Source organism: Salmo trutta, chromosome 18 (assembly GCF_901001165.1).
Source record: "Salmo trutta chromosome 18, fSalTru1.1, whole genome shotgun sequence".
Lineage (NCBI taxonomy): Eukaryota > Metazoa > Chordata > Actinopteri > Salmoniformes > Salmonidae > Salmo > Salmo trutta.
The window spans coordinates 22061123-22084481 of record NC_042974.1 but is presented as its reverse complement, the minus strand read 5'-3'; the positions used below and the strand labels follow the sequence as shown (position 1 = coordinate 22084481).

The 23359-nt window shown below is 40.8% G+C and overlaps 1 protein-coding gene across 2 annotated transcripts; it reads left to right on the top strand.

The window, feature by feature from the left end:
• Nucleotides 1-651: 651 nt before the first annotated feature.
• On the top strand, nucleotides 652-22302 carry LOC115153009 (sphingosine-1-phosphate lyase 1). 2 transcript variants are annotated; one of them, XM_029698007.1, is made up of 14 exons: nucleotides 652-821; nucleotides 6293-6458; nucleotides 7705-7772; nucleotides 10112-10259; nucleotides 11428-11507; nucleotides 12337-12465; nucleotides 12593-12681; nucleotides 12871-12979; nucleotides 13376-13474; nucleotides 18607-18753; nucleotides 18903-19141; nucleotides 19621-19767; nucleotides 19970-20090; nucleotides 20205-22302. In XM_029698007.1, the coding sequence occupies exons 1-14, from the start codon at nucleotides 810-812 to the stop codon at nucleotides 20355-20357; spliced, it is 1707 nt and encodes a 568-aa protein (XP_029553867.1). In that variant the 5' UTR covers nucleotides 652-809; the 3' UTR covers nucleotides 20358-22302. The 2 variants fall into 2 exon arrangements, with proteins under 2 accessions (XP_029553867.1, XP_029553866.1); XM_029698006.1 differs by lacking the exon at nucleotides 652-821 and adding an exon at nucleotides 5752-5877.
• Nucleotides 22303-23359: the final 1057 nt, after the last annotated feature.

Here is a 23359-nt window from a genome sequence, read left to right as displayed (position 1 = left end):
AAAAACTGTTGAGGAGATGGGAGAGGCAGGACAAGTGTCACAAATAGAACCAAGTTCTATTTTAGCGCCTGGCTACGCATATGCTCGTTGACACGCAGGAGCAATCTGGGTGCAATGATTGAATAACATGTATGTGTACATTTATTTTGCAATGCTCGCGCACGGTGTGGTCAGCATGTTATGTGTAATGGGTTCCTGAGAGGCGCAGCGGTCTAAGGCACTGCATCTCAGTGCAAGAAGTGTCACTGCAGTCCCTGGTTCGTAGGATGGCACACCCAAAGGGTGGCGCACAATTGGCCCAGCGTCGTCCGGGTTTGGCCTGAGTAGGCCATCATTGTAAATAAGAATTTGTTTTTAACTGACTTGCCTAGTTAAATAACGGTTAAAAAAAAATTGTTAAATGTTAAAATGATTTTTTTAAATGGAACTGCGTTATGATCAAGCGCTATGTAGAGGTAGACACATTGGTAGACATATTTTCATAATGCATTGTAGTCAACGGCAAGTGATAACAATTTCTCTGTATTGAAACAAAATATTTAAAAAACGGTTTCAGTGATCAACTACAAATCACAGAAAGAGTGAAATAAGCCTACATATACCAATTGGTGAACTTCCCCTTTAAGACGGGACACGGTTGCTTGCTTGCTTGTCGCTTCCTGAATTTAGGTTACGATTGTCTGTGATATAGTGCCATGTTAATCAGCTCCTCGACCACAAAGCAAGCCATACAAAGATATTGGAGTGACTTTCGCTACCACTAAAAAGTGAAGACGACCATTTGCTGAAGGCTTGCCTTGACACTAACTATGGACTATTGGGTAAGTAAATAATATACCCAGACGCATTCTCTTTCTCTAAGTAGCCTACATGGTATTGAATAAATGTACAATTAGCTTGAGCCATGTTGCTACCTCCGTGTGTCAAAAAGAATACGAGCAGTAGGTCTTGCTGACATTATTTACATTATAATCATGATGTTTACAGTATTGCTGCAACCTATAGCTTAGTAAAGTGTCTAGAACAGTGGAGTGAGAAGTTTTTCTACACAATCATATTGCTTGCCCTGGAGCGCTACAATGTTGCCATTGCTTGTGCATTGTTACAATGACTATAGCATGTTTGTATTGACTCACTAGTTGAATAACACCCCCGGCATTTTATAATTATTTTGAGGTCGAACCTTTTTCTAGTGTGAGGATCGTTTTCTTTAGGGTAGTTTTTATTTTGTATATATTCAGAGAGAATAATGTGGCATAACAACAAAAAATGAATCTGATATAGAACGATCAAGCATCATCAAAGACATCGTTTTTTTTTGTATGCAGATTTCTTCCAGAGGTGTTGATTCTTGTGAACAACATTTTGTCTTAACTGCCTCAACAACCATTCATGCTTGTCGGCATAGCCTTCTAGTTGTAGGTTTGATTTGATTTGATAACCCCTGCGTTTGCAGTATAATGTAGGGTGTTATTACATTTTTTTCAAGTGAATAACTGGCCAAATACATTATAGAAATGGGGCAAAATTGTCATAAAATTCAGTGTTCTTATTATGGAGTATAGCCATCGCTAATGCTGTAGCTTGACAGGTTTTGCCCCACAAAACTTGCAGACAATCTCATTTGCAGTGATTGAAGAAACTGAGATTTCCACACTGAGCCTCATTGTATTGTACTGTACTGTACTGCACACTGCCTATCATTAGACTTCCTGTTTAACACAAACATACTATGTGGCTATAGGCTTATACTGTAATACGGTGGATACAGATATCAGCAGCCACATGTTCGTCTTTGGACATCAGTACCTTCAACACTTTTTTTTGCTATGGAACGTAGCTTTTTTTTAATCACTTGCACAGCACTGTATTATCAAGGTCATAGTGAATGCAGCCCCCAAACCCAGACACTAAAGGCAAAGAAATTCCCCCCCATTCCGAATTCCATGGATTTGCTCAGTTTTGTAAATTCCCAGAAACCACTCTTCATGTGGTGTGTTGTACTCTACTCTAGGTCAAACCCCAAGTGTATTACGGTCATACAATGAATCCAGTCGACATTAAATGAAAAGAAAAGGAAATGCGCCAAAACCACTAAAGTGATTCTGCATAGTCAAATTCATAGTACAATGTGGAATGTTATGCATGTTCCTGATTATAAAGGATATTTGCTTAAGTATTGCACACGCTCAGATGTTGGTATTTGACATGATTATTTGTATATGGTCTAATTTCCATAAGATACAGACCTAAGAATTCATAGAATGTGTTTGCCAAACCAGTGTTGATACTAATGTCATTAGAATCCTTGGGTGGACCGCATAAGTCCAAACAGTGTAAAAAAAATATATATATATATATAATTTATTTTGGGATGGAAAAACGCTTCCAGTGTAAACTTAAACGACTAAAACCAGATAAAAAGTATGTAGAAAAGATAATGGGCATCTATATGTTTTATAATATAATTTTGTGAACTAACAATCACCAAAATAAAAGCTAGACAGTTGTGGAGAAGAAAACAATTCCAAAAACAATTAATTTAGCAGTATGGATTTTATGTTTGAGCAAAAAAAACGCAGCATTAGCCATGACAAAATGCATTGAATTGAAGGAAATTGGCTTAAAAATTTCTCTACATCGCCAAGATGGGGGGGGGGGCTCTAAAAATATCTCCTAAATTCAGCCGCGCTTACGGGCCAACCGCAGACATTCCCACCCCCACCACCTAAGCCTCTTTTTGATCCAGAAAAAAAACTCTGTGTGTGTTATCACACCATTTTCCCCCTTGATGTCTTCCATAGCAGTCGCCGCCTCCTCACACCCAGCACATTTCCAGGAGAAATATGACCTCCCCTTGGAGACAACAAAGGTCTCCTTACAGAATACTACTGGCCTGGGAAACCAGGGGCATGGGCGTCTGTCTACACAACAATAGGGAGAACAAAATGGGCGTGAAGGCCAGGCTACACCACTGCATTGCTCTCCTAATGGAAAGATGGCTGGAACAAATATTTGTAACAGGCAAAGTAGGTTATCTGAAAAATATCAGAAGGAAATGTGTTGAATAACTTGGAGCATGTACACTGAGTGTACAAAACATTAGGAACACCGTGCCCTCAGAAAAGCCTCAATTTGTCGGGGCATGGAATCTAAATGGTGTCAAGCGTTCCACTGGGATGCTGGCCCATGTTGACTCCAATGCTTCCCACAGATGTGTCAAGTTGGCTGGATGTCCTGTGGGTGGTGGTCCATTCTTGATTCAGATCGGAAACTGTTGAGCGTGAAAAACCCTGGTACCTATTACCCTACCCCGTTCAAAGGCACTTAAATCTTTTGTCTTGCCCATTCACCCTCTGAATGGCACACACTCCAATCCATATCTCAATTGTCTCAAGGCTTAAAAGTCCTTCTTTAAACCGTCTCCCCTTCATCTACACTAATAGAAGTAGATTTAACAAGTGACATCAATCAGGGATCATAGCATTCACGTGGATTCACAAGTCTATGTCAAGGAAAGAGCAGGTTTTCCTAATGTTTCGTACACTCAGTATATGTGGCGACTGGTTCATGTACCTGTTGCATCAGGACTTGCCTTTTGCCCTGACGCATGATGACAAAATGTAATCTCTCCAGTTTATGGAAAATGACAACTGAGATTTGGCACTGGATGCTCAGGTCTGTTGTCTGTGCTACAGAAGCACTGAACTTTATTTTTTTTTTACACTATTTAAGATGAACAGTAAAGCCTAAACGTATGATAAGGCATTCAGATTAGCTGCCCATCTGAACCATGGCTGGTTACATGGTACGGTTCTTTCGTTGCTCACGACTCTGCTCTACTTGTCTAACCTTGGCAAACCTGTCGTAGAGCATGTTACACAGACAAGTAGACTGAGCAACTGTCGTCAGGGTGTGTATTGTCATTGAAAGGCAAAGCTTCCATTCAGGTTCATTCATTGTAGAATGTGGGTTTGTCATTATGCAATGACACACAGGCTCCGTCTGTAAAATGTCAGTACTCTTTATTACGTAAACCTTCTGTTTATGTCATTCTGCCCTTGAATTGCGTTCCCATGCAAAACTAGACAGATGGCTAACAACTAAGTCTTCAATAAAACTCCCAAGGTGTGACTTTTCTTGAATTAATATGTTGAAAACGTTTATGTTGTGAAACTGCAAAATACAGAAAAGAATATACTTTAGTATTCAATTCAAATCGACATATTGTAGCTGTACATCATACCTTTCAGGTTAAAGTTGCATAAATACAAAGCACGTGCGACGGTACCATGCATCTGGCATGATGCCAAACCATATAGCTAATTGTTACTCATGGTAATTGGCTAACTCCTTTCATTACTCTAATGTACAACCATCTCTGTAGAATAACAAAGCATATTACACTAGAAAAAGTAACAAAACTTCAGTATTGTATATTTTACAACTCGTTTACATGACGCACGAGCAAAGTAATACAGCTGACGGCATACATGAAAGGCATTGCAATTTGTGTGAGTAAATGCAACCAACTAACATTGATAAGTAAGCAATTCTATCAATAAGATTATCATCACTAGCTAAATGCTTGAATCGAACTTAAAAAAAATATTTTCTGAGGTTGAAGCGTGACAAGAAATAGCTACACTGAAAGACCTGAACCATAGCTTTGTTTTTAGCTGCTTTTATGTGTGCAGAACGAATTCTCTACTTCTTGTTTGCGTACAGTCTTTCTAAGTACCATAAAGCTCCACTAGGGGACGAATAACACCATGGAAGACAATGAAAATCCATCTTAACCACTGTAATAAAATGATCTGTTACCTTCTAACAGGATAGCAGCACAGTCATACTGTTGCTATTTTGTTTGCTGTGACTTTACTAGACCTGGAATGATGTGCTTCCACTTTAGCAATTAGTCATTCAGTCAATTGAAGCCGAGCCTACATTTCAAACAAAGTAACTCAGTGTTCGCATTGCAAACAAATACTCTTGAGTTTAGCATGGTTAGTTTGCATGATGTCATGGGAATGCATCACCAGTACCTTATATATCCCCACCAAAGCATTACGTGATGTTAGTTTCAGTGGTTATGAATAGTGGTTATGTAAGTGTACGGTCCTGTGGACCTTAAGCTTTTCTCTATTTGATTACGTGAACCTTTATGGATACAATCTTGTATTGTTATCAAGCAGACAAGCATGGGGCTGTAAAAAAACCCCAGTAATCTATAGATAATAGTGAAGAGAGAATAGATGTGCTCATTTTTACTGCTTCATAAAATTAATGACATTAAGCCTATTTCCGATTTAAAAATAGGCTTCATTTGTCAAATGCAAATATGATATGAGCAGTTAGTCAATAGTCCACACCTAAAACAGTGTATTTCTTTTACATACTGTACTTTGTATTTGGAGTACATGAGTGACACTTATATCAATGTTCACAGATGGCGATGAGCTTTTGAGTCGATTGATAAGGAACTTTTGCAGTCGCATGTTATTGCACTTTCTCTGTACTATAATTTGTTTGGAGAGGAAAGGTTTCTCCTATCCATTGGCTACAGATGTTATGTCTAATGGGTGATGGGGGCAGAGTTTAGTCAGCTGACTCCTATTCCTCTACCTCACCTGGTCCTGGTTCAGGAATATTAGCTATCTGTCAGTCCTTGTCACGTTCTCTCTCTCTCTCTCTCTGACCAGATTTCACAATGGCAATTGTGTCACGTTTCCACATAGCAATTGAAATCTAACCATAAGTAGACTTGCTATTGCTTGTTGGGCATTGAATTCCCACTTTCACAAATATTTACTTGACAGATGGTGTGTGGAACTGTATTTGATGGAAAGTGTGATGAACATGTCAATTGATTACAAGGTAGGCTAATTGCATTGTAACTTGTGTGTTGTGACTTTTCCATGACCATTTTGTGCATGGGATGTGAAGCTGCTATGAGTCCTCTTGTGAATAATTGACTATGATGTGCGGGGACAGTCAGTGTCTCTGATGTTCATGTTGGGACATGTGTCTAGTACTATTTTGATCATATAAGGGGAAAATATTCAACCCAAGCAAGACACTGTAGGATGAAAGCTTTACTTTTGTATGATCTTTAAAACAAAGCCTATTTTTGGCCATGACCATATTTTATTTTTCTCAGCAGTTTTATCTATATGCATGGATAGTCCTCGGGAATCCTCCATAAACTCCTTATACGTTGCATAGCAGTGCAGATGGATCTACAATTGTTAGACCATTGTTAATTTGCAATGTAATCTCTCTCTGTTTCTAGAGTGCCTTGGAGGTGTACAAGGAGATGCTGTTGCTCTACCTGGAGGAAGGCAGGCGGCTTGTGAACACCAGCTGTGAGGAGCTGGAACCATGGCAGATCATTGGAGCCACTCTCATATCTACCTTGGGAGCAGTCTGGGTCAAAGGCTTCCTGTTTCAGCAAGAAAGTACGTTTTCAGATCCAGTGATGAGGCATGTGTTTATTATATGCATGGATAAAAAGTGATGAGTGGGTGTTTTTGTGTTCTACATTATGGAGAGTGTTTTTTGATTTAATCAGATGTGCTGCTTCGTGATTCTTTACCAGTCAGAGTAAGTGTGCACTTATTCACTTCCTCTCATGGATTTAAAAGGACTGGTGTAATAATATGGTATAAACTCTCTCTAGCTCATGCTTACGTCAATCCAATGCTTGGAAAATGTGTTGGGTGAAGTGCTCAAGTGTAGGCTGGTAGAAACGTAGAGAATTTAGACGCAGGGAAAGGTGTCAGCATTAAAACACCCTAAGTTGGAATTGAAGTATGGCAGGGAATGACATTAAGGTCTGAAAGGCACAGGAGTATTTTTGGGTTGCCTGAAGGGTATGGCTACTTTGTTTTTGAAGTAGCTATTTTTGTCTACACACAAGGGAGGAATCAGAAAAACCAGACTTTGAAGAATTCTTTCCTTTTTGGTTGTTATCTGTTGAGCAGGCTCAACTTGCACAACTACTCAGATCACTTGTCTAGGGCAACCCTTAATGTCAATCCCCAACCTCAGAGCAGGCTCAACTTGCACAACTGCACTTATGACTTGCCTTGGGTAATAGGGCAACCCTTAATGTCAATCCCTGTATGGCCTTGAATACTTCTTCCTGATACAATTGTGAGCAAAGATCAGCTGACAAAACAATCTCTGATCAGTTAAAGCACTTTATGGAGAGCGGTTTTTGGTTTAATCAGACGTGTGCTGGCCAGCAATTTTAAATATGTCTGAGCTTTAGTTGCTATTTTTCTTCTTGCTCCATACTTCAGTTTGGCTCTCTTTGTACAGTACATGTGTTTTACTGCTATTACAAGTGACATAGCCATGTCAGACATGTTAGTGTTCCCACTGATGTTTTGTGCATTTTCTAGAATTCCACAGATTAGTGATATTCGTATTCCAAATCAATGGAAATTAAGATTTGTTGTTTTTGTTGTTGATGGAATTAACTGGCTGTACACATAATCTCATTTGGCAGGATTGTTGGCAAGAAACGGTGTTCCAGTATTAGCCTGTAGGCCAGCTGTTGGCCTTTTTGATTTTGTCTGCCATCTCCAATCAGCTGTTTTTTTTAATCAAAAAGTCCCCATTAAATTCAGCTTGTGGTTTTCTCCCGTGCTCATCTAGCATTCTTTCAACACAATCATCTCTTTCTTTGTTGCTTAATAGCCCTGACATCCCGAATCAAGAAGCAGTGCTTTCGACTCATCAGAAAAATACCCTTTGTTGGCGCGGCAGTAAGTTTCAAGCGGTTATTTTGTTCCTCTATTCTACAGATGTGCTCGTACTCTTCCTTGTCTAGTGTGGGATGAGTCACTCACTAATGACTGAGTGTCGGCATGAGGAGGGGGGGGGGGGAGAGACCTTTGACATAGTTTACGTCATGGACTTGTGATAATGTTTGGGTTACTGTTGGTCATTACTGTCTAACCTAACGGAATGGCTAAACTGTATTTGGATTCAACTGAAGAGTGTGAATAGGCTACACTTTAATCAGATGGGTATATGTACATAACTGATTTTGCATAGCTTATTTTAAATGCTCTCTTGCCACAAATACTAGCCCAGATCTTCCTGGTATGCTATCACCCAGTGTTGTAGTACTCGAGACCACATTTTGAGTGTCTCGGTCTTGTGTCGGATACATTTGTACTCGGTCTTGACTCTGTCTCGGGCAGTGAGGACTATTTCTTCCCAAGACCAGCGGAGTAAAAAATTCAGAATTATCAGATTCCATTCAGTAAGCGCGTAAATGCGTGTAGTCTGTCATTGTAAATAAGAATTTGTTCTTAACTGACTTGCCTAGTTAAATTAAAAAAAGAAAGAAAAACTTCTTTGCCAGGTCAAATATATTCACTCCTTTATTGAAACATTAATACCTGCAGTCTTTATATCTATTATAGACATGTTTGCTCAGTGGCGAACCTATTGTACCTAGGCCTTCAGTGTGTGAAATGTTTGTGACGCTGAAAGTACAGCAATGGTAATACCAGTGCACTCCTGTAGGAGAGTGCACACAAAGGGCCAATGGCGTAGTGGATGGTATGCAGGTATATGCCTTATACCCTTTTTTTTTTTAAACCGGCATTGCGTATACTCCTTAATCCACCCTGAAGCGTATCAAAGTGGTGTAGTGGAGATATACGACTTATCAATTATGTAGTACAATCGAGAAATCATGTAGAAAGTAGCCTACACAATCGCACAGCAAGTGAAATATATTCACATGCGTGCCGCACGCAGCCTTGTTTCAACAGAATATAATCTGCAGGCAGAGCGCACAGCTCTCATCTGGTTTTGGCATGGAGCAGCTCACAGAAGAATGACATTGGTAGCCGGTAGGGTAGGTAGGAAAAACGTTTCAACTTATGATATCTACCAGTAAATGTCAACTAGGTCAACAGTGGGTATGCAAACCAGGTATTGAAAAAGTTTGGTCAGTAGTCTTGGTTTGTGGGCTATTTGTGTTGCTCAATTCAGTCATCATGACCGGTTTGCATCAGGTGTGTAGGCTTGAGCAAAAAAAATAATACATTTTATTATTTTCCCAGTCTCCTGATGTGGTTTAAGAATTGTTGTGGACTTCACATAAAAAAAGGTGTGATTTTTGAGAGTGCAAATCTGAAAAAAAATCTAGGAAAACCCATTTGTAAAAAAAAAAAAAAAAAAAATCTGGAAAACACCTTTCCTTCGCTGGGCAGTCCGTTTGGGATTTTTTTGTGTACAATTTCAGTATACCCACTTCTCCAGGCACCACTACCCTGCATAGGGCCGATGGAAAGACAGCAGTCACACACAGCATGATGTTAAATGATAAACTGTCCATTCACTCGGAAATAATAAGCCAGTAGGTCCCAATCATAAGAATACAAAAACACAACCATTTGGCTAAACATTTCCTAATCTAAATGTGCAACTATTACTTCCCATTGAAAAAACTATTTCATGTTTAGCACACAGTGACCTAAAGTTTAAATGCAACCATGTTTCACACAAGTTATTTTCAAAGATATGGCTAACTGCAAGCAAGCTCCAATAAAAAAACACAGGGATGTCCTTGTCCTTTTAACATATATTTTTCACCATTCTGAATGTCTAAAGATTCCTTATGTTCTTCTGAAATTTGAACACAGAAATACTGGACATTTTAGACTCTTGTGGTGGTGATTTGACAATTACAATCATGGTCTTGAATTGGACTTGCATTTTTCTGGTCTCGCACCCCTTGCCCCCCTCCCGGTCTTGACTCTGTCTCGCCTACCCCTCCGGTCTTGGTCTTGGTCTGGACTCAGACTTGATTTATGTCGATCTTGGCCTGGAGCTGGTCTTGCTTTAGGTGGTCTCGAACACAACACTGCTATCACCTCTATTTTCACAAAAACAACTAGCCAGTTTTGATTGCTTTCATTGACTTTTCAATATTTTAAATAAGTTGTCAACGCCAGAGTGTTGTAGCCTAAACATTCTCAATGCCATAATGGGTCACTGCTTCTAGGAAATGGTTTGTGTTGTCTGAGCAGTGATGTGTGTGTGTGTGTGTGTGTAATGTGACTGACTCAGTGTGTCTTTGTGACAGATCCAGACCCAGCTGAAAAAGGCCTTGGATGACATGTCTGTCAGTCTTTGCGCACTGAAGGAGGGCATGAGCTACACCAAACAGCTGCCTGAACAAGGGCTAACACAAGCTGAAGTTCTAGACAGGATCAGCGAGTATGAAACACTGAGTAAGTGGCTGAGAGTTGTCCCAGGGCATGTTCTGGAGTGCGTATTTCTGTGTTTCTTTAGCTAAATGGGGCCGATGACCTACAGTGCCCTACTGCCTTAATATGTTTTGTATTGACTAGATCCTAGAAAATGAAACATTATCTAAGTTTCCATCCAATTGGTGACAGATTTTCATGCAATATTCTAAAATCTTTTCCCACCAGAGATGTTTCCATCAAATTCCCTGTTTGCAGATAAAAGGCTGTGTGTGATGACATAGTGCCCTTAAAAATATATTTTGCTGTTATATTCCCATGTACCAAATACATTTAAAAAAAAAAATTCTAGTTAAATGCGTTTCCATTGCATTTTCAACCCTACTGATGGTTTTCTCACAATTGTTGCATAATATAGCAAGTGTGCCCACTCTGGTATTGGCACGTGTGCTCACGCTGTTGGCTAGAGCGCACATGTAGCCTAAACGATCACATTATTATGGACAAAAGAGCAAGATTATTTTTATTTATCAACCATTAGCCAAGCATTGATGATCATGTCACCAGAATAAGACCCTCAATATTTATTTATCAAGGTCATCACCTTGCACTTTCACCACCTTGTGAAGTTCATCATAACTTATTTCATCTGTAGCCTAATGAACTGCATGCTTTCCCAACGAGTGGCAGTGGGAGAACCACACAACATGTCATAATGTGACTCCAAGTTTACTTCCATATGATGGTTATTATATCAATATATGCGCATAAAAGCATTTTCACCTACATTTTTGGGCATAATGCATTTTACAGAGACAAAAAGGTCCCACTATAGCGTATTTTGTTTTGTCAACATTTTTCAGGCCTGTCATTACATTTTTTAAATTTATTTTGTTATACAACATGTACTTACAAAAAGGTTGGATGGAAACCTGGTTAATTAATAAGTTGCTTTGGCAAGTTATAGACCGCTTTTTTTCTTCTTCTGTGGAGCCATAATACAATTGAATGACAATATTATGGAGCCAATGACCTACAGTGCCTTTTTGTATTGACTACTTATATCCTAGAATATGTGACAAATGTGTGCCAGCTACACAGTGTGTTTTTAGCATTGTTTTCATTTGTAGTTGAGGTGGAGTTACAGTATATAATTGTTTCCTGAGGCATTGCTGTTGTCTGCTCTTCATAGATGAAGTGGATTGGGAGAAAGGACGAGTGTCAGGTGCAGTGTACTGGGGAGATCAGACACTTACCAAACTTTTGGTGAAGGTATGTCTAGTCCACAAACCAACCGTTTTTGTCTTTGTTAAACTTCTGTGTGTAGCATTCTGAGTACCGTAAATTCCGGACTATAAGCAGCAACTTTTTTCCCAGGCTTTGAACCTCGCGGCTTAAACAATGACGCGGCTAATATATGGATTTTTCCCGCTTTCAATTTTTTTTTCTACAAAAAAAACATTCTGTGACGTGCTCAGTTTTTGGCGGCATGAAGCTTTCATTAGACCAATGAAATTGCCGAACGGGTTACGGTCAAACAACATTTTTGTTTACTGTTTAGATTAAATCGAGTGCTCTCAAACTTCCCATCATTCTGATTACGGTAGTCATTTTGTCACCCTCATGGCAAAGACACGGAGAAATGCATATGATGCAGCTTTCAAGTTGAAGGCGATTGATCTGGCTGTTGGAAAAGGAAATAGAGCTGCTGCACGGGAGCTTGGTCTTAATGAGTCTGATAAGACATTGGAAACAGCAGCGTGAGGAATTGACTCAGTGCAAAAAGACAACTAAAGCTTACTGCTAATTTGAATTTTTTTTTACAAGCCGTGTTTCGTTAAAGCCTGTGTAAAGTTCATTTGTTTCGATGTACCGGTAGGCACCTGCGGCTTATAGACATGTGCGGCTTATTTATGTTCAAAATAAAAAAAAAGTTTTGTTCAGTGGGTGCGGCTTATATTGAGGTGCGCTTAATAGTTCGGAAATTACGGTAATACGTGGAATTTAGAGCTCGTACTACAGTCAGAATCTGCCTTGTTGTTTGTATGACAAATCCCATATCTTACTGATTCCCTTTTGATATTCTTCCTTTTGTCGCTAGGTGTATGGAGACTTTGCATGGAGCAACCCACTTCACCCAGACATCTTTCCTGGTGTGAGGAAGATGGAGGCAGAGGTTGTAAGAATGACGTGTACCCTCTTCAACGGTGGGCCCAACACTTGTGGAACAGTGAGTTTACCTTCAGTACTCCCACAAGGCTCACTGACCCAGGGCTTGGGAAATGTTCTACTTGAGAGAATAATCAAAACCTATGCACTGGCACATTCTGAACACTGATTGTTTCTGCTTTGTTCAGGTCACCTCTGGAGGAACTGAAAGCATACTGATGGCATGTAAGGCGTACAGAGACATGGCCTATGAGCGCGGTGTGAAACATCCTGAAATGTAAGTTCACTGTCAAAATGTAGCCTCAGATTCTTTTTCTTTAAACTGGCACACCAGATGATCTCAGAACAAGCTTGATTTGCGTTGTTGAGATGTTGTCTGTCTCATAAATGGTAATATCACCTGTGAAATACATTTTATATAGTACTGGGAATCATTTGTGCTGTATTTCCTCCCCTAATTTTACAGCATTGCACCAGTGAGTGTCCATGCAGCCTTTGACAAAGCAGCAAACTACTTTGGAATGAAGCTTGTTCACATCCCCCTGGACAAAAATACAATGAAAGTGGATGTTAAGGTGTGAATGTTTATTAGTTCCTGTACAAATGGTTATTCTAAAGAATAACTTCACTGGAAATTCTGTGAGTGCTCAACATGCGCTGAAAAGGTCAGAGTAAATGTACGTTTGTTGGTGTACAAATTTCCAATTGAACTGTAGCCTAGACCCCAGCCTAATCTAGGTTACGAGAATATGGTGTGATGTATGGCACTTCCGTTACTGACTGGGGATCACATCCTCAGTTTGGACTGTTCAAGATGAACATTTCAGACATGACCGCAGTAGTTACAAAAAACATGGTGGCAACAACTAGAATTACCCGTTCTTAGTGAGTGTATCATCACCATAATCATTTGTCTTAAATCAATATTGTGACACCTTCAACTCCTTATAACTCCAACTTGTTTTGCGTAGGCGATGAGGAGAGCCATCAGCAAGAACACAGCCATGCTTGTATGTTCTGCACCCCAGTTCCCGCATGGAATCATTGATCCTATTGAGGAAGTAGGAAAGGTAAATTGTCTCATTGTTATGTACTTGTAAAAGGAAAGTCATAGTAAGTAAGTCTCTTTTTTTGTGGTAATACTTCTATGGGCTAGGTGGGACGGTAGCGTCCCACCTGCGGGACACAGCCAGTGAAATATCAGGGCGGCAAATTGAAAAACAACAAAATGTCATAATTCAACTTTCTCAAACATACAGTGGGGGGAAAAAAGTATTTGATCCCCTGCTGATTTTGTACGTTTGCCCACTTACAAAGAAATGATCAGTCTATAATTTTAATGGTAGGTTTATTTGAACAGTGAGAGACAGAATAACAACAAAAAAATCCAGAAAAACGCATGTCAAAAATGTTATAAAATGATTTGCATTTTAATGAGGAAAATACGTTTTTGACCCCTCTGCAAAACATGACTTAGTACTTGGTGGCAAAACCCTTGTTGGCAATCAGAGGTCAGACGTTTCTTGTAGTTGGCCACCAGGTTTGCACACATCTCAGGAGGGATTTTGTCCCAGTCCTCTTTGCAGATCTTCTCCAAGTCATTAAGGTTTTGAGGCTGACGTTTGGCAACTCGAACCATCAGCTCCCTCCACAGATTTTCTATGGGATTAAGCTCTGGAGACTGGCTAAGCCACTGCAGGACCTTAAATGTGCTTCTTCTTGAGCCACTCCTTTGTTGCCTTGGCCGTGTGTTTTGGGTCATTGTCATGCTAGAATACCCATCCATGACCCATTTTCAATGCCCTGGCTGAGGGAAGGATGTCCTCACCCAAGATTTGACAGTACATGGCCCCGTCCATCGTCCCTTTGATGCGGTGAAGTTGTCCTGTCCCCTTAGCAGAAAAACACCCCCAAAGCATAATGTTTCCACCTCCATGTTTGACGGTGGAGATGGTGTTCTTGGGGTCATAGGCAGCATTCCTCCTCCTCCAAACACGGCGAGTTGAGTTGATGCCAAAGAGCTCAATTTTGGTCTCATCTGACCACAACACTTTCACCAGTTGTCCTCTGAATCATTCAGATGTTCATTGGCGAACTTCAGACGGGCATGTATATGTATTCCTGAGCAGGGGGACCTTGCGGGTGCTGCACGGTCCCCCTGCGGCGTAGTGTGTTACCAATTGTTTTCTTGGTGACTATGGTCCCAGCTTCCTTGAGATCATTGACAGGATCCTCCCGTGTAGTTCTGGGCAGATTCCTCACCGTTCTCATGATCATTGCAACCCCACGAGGTGAGATCTTGCATGGAGCCCCAGGCCGAGGGATATTGACAGTTATTTTGTGTTTCTTCCATTTGTGAATAATCGCACCAAATGTTGTCACCTTCTCGCCAAGCTGCTTGGCGATGGTCTTGTAGCCCATTCCAGACTTGTGTAGGTCTACAATCTTGTCCCTGACATCCTTGGAGAGCTTTTTGGTCTTCGCCATGGTGGAGAGTTTGGAATCTGATTGATTGCTTCTGTGGACAGGTGTCTTTTTTTTACAGGTAACAATCTGCGGTTAGGAGCACTCCCTTTAAGAGTGTGCTCCTAATCTCAGCTCGTTACCTGTATAAAAGACACCTGGGAGCCAGAAATCTTTCTGATTGAGAGGGGGTCAAATACTTATTTCCCTCATTAAAATGTAAATCAATTTATAACATTTTTGACATGCGTTTTTCTGGATATTTTTGTGGTTAATCTGTCTCTCACTGTTCAAATAAACCTACCATTAAAATTATAGACTGATCCTTTCTTTATCAGTGGGCAAACGTACAAAATCAGGAGGGAATCAAATACTTTTTTCCCCCACTGTACGACTATTTTACACCATTTTAAAGATGCACGTCTCCTTGATGTAACCACATTATCCGATTTTTCAAAAAGGCTTTACAGCGAAAGCAAAACATTAGATTATGTTAGGAGAGTACATAGACAAAAATAATCATACAGCCATTTTCCAAGCAAGGACATGTGTCAATAAAACCCAAAACACAGCGAAATGAAGCACTAACCTTTGACGATCTTCATCAGATGACACTCCTAGGACACTGTTACACAATACATGTATGTTTTGTTCGATAAAGTTCATATTTATATACAAAAACAGCATTTTACATTGGCGCGTGACGTTCAGAAAATATTTTGCCTCCAATACTGCCGGTAAATCAGCACAACAATTTACAAAAATACTCATCATAAACATTGATAAAATATTAAACTGTTATTCAAAGAATTATAGATGAACATCTCCTTTATGCAACCGCTGTGACAGATTTCAGAAAAGCTTCACGGGGAAAGCACACTTTGCCAAAGTCTGAGTACTGCGCTCAGAAAAATACACTAGGCAATACAGATACCCGCCATTTTGGAGTCATCTAAAATCATAAATAAGCCTTAGAAATATTCACTTACCTTTGATGATCTTCATCAGAAGGCACTTCCAGGAATCCCAGGTCCACAATAAATGTTGTTTTGTTTGATAAAGTCCATAATTTATGTCCAAATAACTCCTTGTTGTTTGCGCGTTCAGTAAGCTACTCCAAATGTAGGAAGCACGCTGAAAATTTCACGACAAAAAGTCATATTTACGTTCGTTGAAACATGTCAAACGTTGTAAAACATCAATCTTTAGGGCCTTTTTAACGTAAAACTTCAGTAATATTCCAACCGGACGATTCCAATGTCTTGAAAAACGTTATGGAACACAGCTACCTCCTCACTTGAATGCGCTTAATTGTGGCCTGTCATTCTCTCGGTCGTCAGACTCCAGGAGGTCTTGTTCGCTCTCTGTTGACTGCAAAAGCCTGAAACACGTTCTAAAGACACATTCTAAAGACATCTAGTGGAAGCCTTAGGAAGTGCAAATTGAACCATAAGTCACTGTATACTGAATAGGCCCAGTCTTGAAAAACTACAATCCACTTCCTGGTTGGATTTTTTCTCAGGTTTTTGCCTGCCATATGAGTTCTGTTATACTCGCAGACACCATTCAAACAGTTTTAGAAACTTCAGAGTGTTTGCTATCCAAAACTAATAATATGCATATTCTAGTTTCTGAGCCAGAGTAGTAACCTGTTTTAAAATGGGTACGTTTTTCATCCAGCCGTGAAAATACTGCCCCCTAACCCAGACAGGTTAAAGGCCCAGAGCAGTAATGTTCCTGTATTTTATATACACTGCTCAAAAAAATAAAGGGAACACTTAAACAACACAATGTAACTCCAAGTCAATCACACTTCTGTGAAATCAAACTGTCCACTTAGGAAGCAACACTGATTGACAATACATTTCACATGCTGTTGTGCAAATGGAATACACAACAGGTGGAAATTATAGGCAATTAGCAAGACACCCCCAATAAAGGAGTGGTTCTGCAGGTGGTGACCACAGACCACTTCTCAGTTCTTATGCTTCCTGGCTGATGTTTTGGTCACTTTTGAATGCTGGCGGTGCTTTCACTCTAGTGGTAGCATGAGACGGAGTCTACAACCCACACAAGTGGCTCAGGTAGTGCAGCTCCTCCAGGATGGCACATCAATGCGAGCTGTGGCAAGAAGGTTTGCTGTGTCTGTCAGCGTAGTGTCCAGAGCATGGAGGCGCTACCAGGAGACAGGCCAGTACATCAGGAGACGTGGAGGAGGCTGTAGGAGGGCAACAACCCAGCAGCAGGACCGCTACCTCCGCCTTTGTGCAAGGAGGAGCAGGAGGAGCACTGCCAGAGCCCTGCAAAATGACCTCCAGCAGGCCACAAATGTGCATGTGTCTGCTCAAACGGTCAGAAACAGACTCCACGAGGGTGGTATGAGGGCCTGACGTCCACAGGTGGGGGTTGTGCTTACAGCCCAACACCGTGCAGGACGTTTGCATTTGCCAGAGAACACCAAGATTGGCAAATTCGCCACTGGCGCCCTGTGCTCTTCACAGATGAAAGCAGGTTCACACTGAGCACATGTGACAGAGTCTGGAGACGCCGTGGAGAACGTTCTGCTGCCTGCAACATCCTCCAGCATGACCGGTTTGACGGTGGGTCAGTCATGGTGTGGGGTGGCATTTCTTTGGGGGGCCGCACAGCCCTCCATGTGCTCGCCAGAGGTAGCCTGACTGCCATTAGGTACCGAGATGAGATCCTCAGACCCCTTGTGAGACCATATGCTGGTGCGGTTGGCCCTGGGTTCCTCATAATGGAAGACAATGCTAGACCTCATGTGGCTGGAGTGTGTCAGCAGTTCCTGCAAGAGGAAGGCATTGATGCTATGGACTGGCCCGCCCGTTCCCCAGACCTGAATCCAATTGAGCACATCTGGGACATCATGTATCGCTCCATCCACCAACGCCACGTTGCACCACAGACTGTCAGGAGCATGCCCAGGCGTTGTAGGGAGGTCATACAGGCACGTGGAGGCCACACACACTACTGAGCCTCATTTTGACTTGTTTTAAGGACATTACATCAGCCTGTAGGGTGGTTTTCCACTTTAATTTTGAGTGTGACTCCAAATCCAGACCTCCATGATAAATTGGATTTCCATTGATTCTTTTTGTGTGATTTTGTTGTCAGCACATTCAACTATGTAAAGAAAAAAGTATTTAATAAGATTATTTCATTCATTCAGATCTAGGATGTGTTATTTTAGTGTTCCCTTTATTTTTTTGAGCAGTGTATATATTTCACACTAGGAGGTTGGAATAATACTGTGAAATTGTGAAAATAATGACAAGGGCCTTTTAGTGTAGAGGCTGTTTTGATAAGGCCGCCTGAAATTTCAGCCTATTTTGATGGGATGGAGTTTTGGCCTTCCATGGCGACATCCCCATATGGTAAATTAGTTAGAGTTCCCAACCTCTCTGCCAATAACAGCAAATGTTCAGTTTTCCACTCAGACTACTCCCACATAGTTGTAGCAAAATTATTGCTTGAGAAATTACTCTTTGCTAAAAAAATATATATATATTTTTTTTTACAATTTTTCTTGAAAACAATCACAGTAATGTGCTTAATGTTACCCAGAAATAATTTGATATTGAACCAAAAATGTCTGTGTTGAATCTTTAACATTAAGTTGCTTGAATACCATAGTACACTAATTACTACAGTAACAACATTGTTGTAGCATAGTACTTTACATGAAATTACCTAATCCATCCCACATGGTGTTTTTCAGCTGGCTTTAAAGTACAACCTCCCTCTGCATGTGGATGCTTGTTTGGGAGGGTTTCTCATTGTGTTCATGGCCAAAGCCAATTACCCACTGGCTCCCTTTGACTTCAGGGTAAAGGGTGTGACCAGTATATCTGCAGACACACACAAGGTAAGAGGGTGTGGATCCCAGGCTGTCTTACCAAACATTTTCTTCCTCTTGATTTTCGATCATAAGATGCTCATTGTTCCATAGACTTGTCGTTTAACCAGTTATGGTGTTGACTAAGAATTGTTTTTTGATCTACCTCTACTCTCCAGTATGGCTACGCACCCAAAGGTTCATCAGTGATCCTGTATAGTGACAAGAAGTACAGGCACTACCAGTACTTTGTGGCTCCAGACTGGCAAGGGGGCATCTATGCATCCCCATCAGTGGCAGGATCTCGGCCAGGCGGTATCATCGCAGCGTGCTGGGCTACCATGATGCACATGGGAGAGGATGGCTACGTAAAGGCCACCAAGAAGATAATTGACACTGCACGTACCATCAAGACAGAGTAAGAGACCCATCTTTTACTGTAGTCATTATCGGCAGCACCTTGATTTCTGGCTTTCTCACTGAACAAGACTTGGATGTATGGTAAAGCGAGACTATTATAGGTACAATCCGAAAAATTATGGTAGTTTTTCTCATCGAGATATTAACATTTTAGTAATTTAGCAGACGCTCTAATCCAGAGCGATTTACAGGAGCAATTAGGGTTAATTGCCTTGCACAAGGGCACATTGACAGATTTTGTTTTCACCTAGTCGGGCAGGGATTCGAACTAGGGACCTTTTCGGTTGCTGGCCCAACCCTCTTAACTGCTAGGCTACCTATGTGGATTCTCTTTCTGTTGATTCCTAAACCGTCTGTCAACCTATATATAAAATGTTGTTAAATTTGACTGTTTATAAGAGCTCTTGGCAAGCACATTGTGATCTCACTATTTTTGGATGAGATAAACATGTTTTGTTTTTGTTTATTTCCGGACAGAATCCGTAAGATAAATGGGGTGTTTGTGTTTGGAGACCCTGAAGTGTCCGTGGTGGCAATGGGCTCTGACGTCTTCGACATTTTTCGTTTATCCAACGCACTGACTTCAAAGGGATGGAATCTCAACACGCTACAGTATCCATCCAGGTATGTTTTCCTCACCTTTTTCTCGTCTTTGAAATGTAGTCATACTTATCAGTGATAATGTATACATTTCATAGAATATTGACTATGCACTTTATTTTGAAGTAATACAAGCAAGCAAAGACCCCCAGGCATGATATCACCATGTTTAATTTTTTTTAAAGTACTTTTGTGTTTTTAAACAAAATTCTCTTTCCCATCACAGCATCCATATCTGTTGTACTGTACTGCACACACATGAAGGTGTGGCCAAACAGTTAATCAGTGACGTCAAAGAGCAGGTGGCTCTCATTTTGAAAAACCCCAATGAGAAGACCACTGGAATGGTGATTGTTAATACTGACTCCGTTACCTGGAATACACTACACAGCAGTGCACCATATTAATCCATTCATTTTATGTCATATAAATGGCTCTACATTCATGTGTTCATGTTCTAGGGAGCAATCTATGGCATGGCCCAGTCCATCCCTGACAGATCCATGGTGACCGAGATCTCCCGAGGCTTCTTGGACTGCCTCTACAGCACAGAGGAGCCCAAGTCGTCTCAGCCTCAGAAGACCCATATGAATGGCAACGGCAAGGCCCACTGAGTCAGGAGTAGGAGTAGGCTGGCTGTGGCCTGGACACACACCTGGGTCATGTTCATTAGGGAACATAATGGTAAGCGTTGTAAAACCTTTTGCAACGGAAAATGAAAAGGATCGTTTACTGGATAAGTTCAAGTAGTCCCTCCATGTTTCAGTCCATTTCCTTCAGGTTGGTGACTAATGAACACGGCCCTGGTTACCAACCTGCCTCACCTCTGGTCTACCCACTACATCACACATTTGCCTTATACTGCCCACCTTTTATCTATCTACTCACCTTTTTTCAGATATGTTCTGAAGCACAAGCCATTGTTTTTAGCTATCGTGAGGAGAATTCTTCAAATATGTAGAAAGTGAAAGCACCTATTGTAAAAATATATAGAATAGTTGCTCAAACCATTGAGGGGTTTTGGTCTGGTTGTATTAATTGTCCCCCAGGATGAAATCAGGGATGGGACTATTGATCTGTCTCCGTCCATTAGTACATTCATACGTTAGTCACACGCGATATCTCAGACAGCACTGGCCCGATTTTGACGAAACTTGTGTGAATGAAAAAACACTTAATGCTACTTTTCTGACACCGAATGAGCGATCTGCATGAAACTCAATATGCGGCACCTATGGACAAAGGTCTCTCAGCGCAATATTTTCCAGACTAGTACCTAAAACAACATGGCCACTATTGAGTCTAGCTAACCCACGCAATATTTTGATTAAACTTGGGGGAATTATCTGTCTTTTAGAAAAGTTTGTGGTCATACACACATCCTTAAAAACGTAGGTGCTGGGCTAATAAATAATACGTGTAAAGAACAGGAAAGCCTGCACACTGTTAAAGCTCCTAATTCGCAGCTTTATTGACAACGTTTTGATCCAATAACAGATCTTCATCCAGTCAAACAGACTGAGTGCTCACATCCCAAAATATACACATTTCACCTCCCGTGACCATTGCACACGACGCATGGTGGGTGTGGAAACAATTCAATTCACTTTTGCGCAGTGTCAATCATTATAATTAATCCCAGAGGTACTCATGGTCATAAATGATTACATGCATACAAATTAAAACGTAGGCGACAGTAAAAAGATGACTTTGGAAACAGTTGGAATACCCACCATATGACCATTATGTGCAGATCGTGCGGTGGCCGTAGATATAATTACAATGACCTATTTCAAAAACAACTTACCTACCTCTAATAATTTGATATCAATGAGATGGGCGCATGTAGTAGTTACAGCAAATCAAATGTATACATATGTACAAAATGACCAAGTGGAGACCTGGATGGCAAGACAAATTGAACGTGACATATTCATGTAAGAAATGGTCTGATATCAAACTCTTGGTCCAGACCTCTAGGAGACATGGTGGACAAACGGTGAATCCAATACAATTCTCTTCTCAGTAATAGATTATCAGTATCTCCCCCCTCCTAGTAGCCTTAACATGTTCGATACCAATGTATCTCAGAGATCTGATGTTGTGACGAGCCTCCATGAAGTGCACAGCCACAGGGTTTCTCTGATCAAGGGACCTGATATTACTCCTGTGTTCTGCTATCCTTGTTTTCTGAGATCGTTTTGTTTTTCCTACATACCATACACCACAATACACTTTATCAGGTATACCACATTTGTAGAACAGGTAATGATACCCTTAATCTTAATGGGGTGATTGTGCATTTGTTAGTGAAATTACACTGGATACATCGGCCACATCTTTAGTACCTTCCTAGACAATGCGCCGGACGGTAATTATGTGACACACGGTGGAAGATCAGACCTCACCACCATTTGGCTGAATTTTGGAGGCGCGTCTGAAGAGTACCCGGGAAGGTTCTTTAAATGTCTTTTCCAGTTGTAGGTCAGTGCTCAAGATGTGCAATTTATTTGTATTTATTTTTAAGATATGGTTGAACTGTTTGTCAAGTAGGGAATATTGAAGGAAGAATTGGAATTGTTAGTCGGGGGTGGGATGGATTGGGAGTGAGTGTCATCCTGGGTCATATTTTTGTACCGGTCCCATGCAGCCATTCCTCTGGGTTACCTTGCTGTCTGAAGTGCTCATCCAGACCGTGTGCTTGTTTGTCATAATCACTCTGTGTACTACAACTGTACAGGCTTGCGAAAGTATTCACCCCCCTTGGCATTTTTCCAATTTTGTTGCCTTACAACCTGGAATTAAAATAGATTTTTTTTTTGGGGGGGGGTATCATTTGATTTAAACGACATGACTACCAGTTTGAAGATGCTAAATATTTTTTTATCGTACAAGAAATAAGACAAAACTGAAATCTTTAGCGTGCATAACTATTCTTCACTCCCCCCCCAGAGTCAATACTTTGTGGAGCCACCTTTTGCAGCAATTACAGCTGCAAGTCTCTTGGGGTATGTCTCTATTAGCTTGGCATATCTAGCTACTGGGATTTTTGCCCATTCTTCAAGGCATAACTTTTTCATTTCACTTCACCAATTTTGAATATGTCCATTATATGAAATACAAAGAAAAAATCCACTTAAATTACAGGTTGTAATGCAACAAAATAGGAAAAACGCCAAGGGGGATGAACACTTTTGCAAGGCACTGTATTGGCAGGTAGGGAGGCTCTTAAGGGTGTAGGGTGGAAGCCATCTCCGCGTAACAGGGAATTCCTGTTCCGTCGGCTTCCTATAGGTCTGTGCTAAAGCCACAGACCTTTAGCCTTAGAGATCTAGCATTTACAAAATTACTCATTGGCCCAAGGGAGGCACTACAGTAATCAACTGTATGTACATTAGTCATATGCGATATCTCAGACACAACTGCACTGCATCATTCGTGGGGGATGACATGTTCACTGTTGCCTTGTTTAACACCTGATTTACTTAACAAAAAGCACATCTCAATAGGTGGTTCAGGTAAATCATGACATAGCTAAAGGGGGGCTTTCCTATTTTTCTCTATTGCTTCTCTACATTTCCTCAAGCAAGGGAGAGGCTGATTACACTTTCTTTTT